Genomic DNA, 3,270 nt, shown 5'->3' on the forward strand with positions numbered 1-3,270 from the left:
AATATCTGATCATCGGGTGGTTTCATTCTGATTTTTAATGTGATGGGGTCAGTTATTTAAAAATCTATTACAATAACGCATTTGCAAAGCTAGAAAATCCCTGTTACAAAGAGAGGTATTTCTGCTACGTAATGCAATCCAAATGTGTAATGTGCAGTGGAGCGTGGCCTTATGATGGATGCAAGTGTTCTGTTTACCTCCTCACTGCGCATGTCCGTATCATTTCCCTGTCCAAACATTCAGAGGAACACATTGCTCATAGATTGCAACCTATAAAAATGGTTATTACCCTTTGCAGACTTAATATCCGCTGAGAAATGGAGTTTGCACTGTATCAGTGACGCCGAGAACATGCACAGTGTATGCTGCTTGCCTTGTTCCGCCACAGAGAGGGTTAAAACTGGATCCGCATAACAACATCATGTTTTTGCTCACGTAGGGTACATTTACATTTATTGTTATAGATAACATGGCGGCTGCGGGCTAAGCAGTCCCTGCAACCGGAGGCATCGCCTCATGAGGGGTATACCTGGAGCGAAACCCGCGCTTTGGTTACATAAACCTTTTAGATAAAGGGGAAGCCTTGGATTTGGTTGCAGTTTGCAGACTGATTTAGAATGGGTGACAGCGAGCTGGCACTAGCCCATTACTGACGAAAGCTGCTTATCCCCCCCCCCCCCCAACCCCCCCGCCCGCCCTTGGTTGCCATAGCGATGAACAGGAGCAGCGGAGAAGCTGCCAGTGAGAAAATCAGCATCAGGCATCTGTGGGGGTCTGCAGGAGGAAGGAGGCAGGATCAGGGAGACGGCAAACATGGACTTGCATTGTGATTGTGCTGAGTCCCCGGCAGCTGAGCAGCCATCAGGAAAGATTAATAAGACCGCATTTAAATTATTCGGGAAGAGGAAATCGGGCAGCACTATGCCAACGATATTTGGGGTGAAAAACAAGGGAGATGGGAAGAGCACGGGCAAAATGGGCATGGTACGTAGCAAGACCCTGGATGGATTAGCTGATGCTGTGCTGGAGAACAGCAAGAAAGACGAGCAGAGTCCATCGGAAGCTGCCGCTGCCGATACCACCAGCACAGATGCCAACAGCCAGGCGGTCACAATAAAGACAGATGTTTCGCCCAGCAGCCCCGTATCTAAATCACACACTTTCTTTTCTTTGCTAAAAAAGAATGGGAAATTAGAGAACGTGAAAGGGGAGAATGCAGAACAGAGAGCTGGCAGCAGACAAAAGAAGGGACTGAAGGGCTTGTTTAATAGCATACGGTGGAACAGAAAGGAAAAACATAGCAAGGACGATAAAGAAGGGGCTCTAGAGAATCAACCAGACTTTATCCTGTCCGGTTCTTTGACAGCAAGCTTAGAATGCATCAAGGAGGAAATACAAAAACCTTTGTGTGAACCAGAAGTACCTGCAGAGACTTTCACGGTTGATTTACCCTGTGAGGAACAGAGCAGGGAAGTCACCACCTCACTTGAGGACAATCAATTGAAAGCAACAGAAGAACCTCCTTGCTCATCACACCAATCGGTCAAACCCCAAGATGGAGATTCTGCAGGTAGCCCGCATATGGAGCACACTGACCAGCTACCAGAATCGGCAGAGGAGACCCTACAGGAAAAGAAGGATGAGAACATAACAGGTGAACTTCCAATAACCAATATTTCCTTTGTTGAACCCGAGTGTGATAGTGGGCAAGAAATTGCAGTCCCCGACCCTTCTACTGTTGATCCACCCTCTGAACCAACTTTTGATCGTATATGTTTGATGTTGGCTGATGTTACATCACTGAAAAGCTTTGACTCTCTTACAGGATGTGGTGATATTATTGCCGACCAGGACGATGACGGAGGCAACACTACCGCTGCGAGGCTTATCCATGGGAATGGCAAGAAAGCCATTTCCAAAAAGACCCCAACTATTGTTGCCTATCAGGGAGGTGGAGAGGAGATGGCAAGTCCGGATCAGGTAGATGACAATGACATCCAAGAATTTTTGGGGATAATACCGCAACCGGAGGACGTGAGCAAAGAGGTGAGAAAAGTGAGTACTAGCAGACAGTCCTCATTGGAGGAAAAACATAGCGAGGGCACCTGTGATTCGACTGTAGTGAAACCATCTAAGCTGAAACAACTTGCTGCCAATTCTAATGAGAAAGGGGATGTTAAAAGTCGAGGGAAGGAGCAGAGAGACTCTGTTCGTAATAGCGATGAAGGTTATTGGGATTCACCCATACCAGGGCCAGAGGAAGAACCCACCAAGAGTATGGGAAAGAAAGCCCTATCAAGAGACAGCTGCAGTGGAGATGCACTCTATGACCTATATACAGAACCTGAGGAAAACACAGCCAGAGCGCATGCGGAAGAGAAAAGACCCTGCCAGACACACGCCAAGCCACTCTCTCCCGTAACTGTCACATGCCCTGTCAAGGCAAATTTTACAAAAGACTCAAAAATACCTATCAGCATTAAACACCTGCCCGTTCATCCCCCCAGCCAGCCAGCTGACACTGGCACTACGCCGCTAGCCACACAGCATCACCCAGTAAAAAGCGAACTTCCCAGAACGAAAATCCCAGTTTCCAAAGTACTTGTCAGACGGGTCAGTAATAAGGTCATAACGGGACCTTCAGGTAAAACAGCATTGCATGAACCCGCCAGGAAATAACCGGACCTGTGATGGATAGCTCAGTTTGCTGTGAGCCGCTACTGTCTTATGGACAAGCAGGAAACTGAGAAGATAATAAAAAATAAAATAAAAAACGTACTAAAGATGCAACCCAGGTCAAATTTTATCCACCTACAAGGATTAACATTTTCTCACTTTTTTTTCTCTTTGTCTTTTTAAATTTGTACTTTTTTTTTGTGGTAAATGGCGTCCATTTCGGATATGTTAACCCCCGAAAAGTCTGTCATGCTCATGGTGTGCGTCGTAAAACATTGTAGACCTTGGATGATGATGATGCAGTGTTTAATATGTCTTTTATTCATGGATTTCATTTCATAGCCAGTTTCTCAGTCAGGGATGCAAAGTTCAGCTTAATAGCAAGAGTTGAATCATTTTGCCAAAAATAATGATCATAGGTGAGGTGTTTTTGTAAAAAGACTTTAGGGCCTGGTGGTATGAGGATGCCACCTATGTCATAGGTGAGTTATAACCATATTTGTGCCATGAGGTGGTGAAATGCTTGAAATATTAATGAAACCCCTCATCAAAATAGAATTGGATCTATAGGATCATGTACCATAGTGATAGATG

The 3,270-nt window shown here is 45.5% G+C and overlaps 1 protein-coding gene across 1 annotated transcript; it reads left to right on the forward strand.

Moving 5' to 3' along the window:
* Window positions 1–771: 771 nt before the first annotated feature.
* On the forward strand, window positions 772–2,830 carry AMER2 (APC membrane recruitment protein 2). The gene is made up of 2 exons (XM_040422614.1): window positions 772–1,654; window positions 1,826–2,830. The coding sequence occupies exons 1-2, from the start codon at window positions 814–816 to the stop codon at window positions 2,677–2,679; spliced, it is 1,695 nt and encodes a 564-aa protein (XP_040278548.1). The 5' UTR covers window positions 772–813; the 3' UTR covers window positions 2,680–2,830.
* Window positions 2,831–3,270: the final 440 nt, after the last annotated feature.

Source organism: Bufo bufo, chromosome 3, assembly GCF_905171765.1.
Source record: "Bufo bufo chromosome 3, aBufBuf1.1, whole genome shotgun sequence".
NCBI lineage: Eukaryota > Metazoa > Chordata > Amphibia > Anura > Bufonidae > Bufo > Bufo bufo.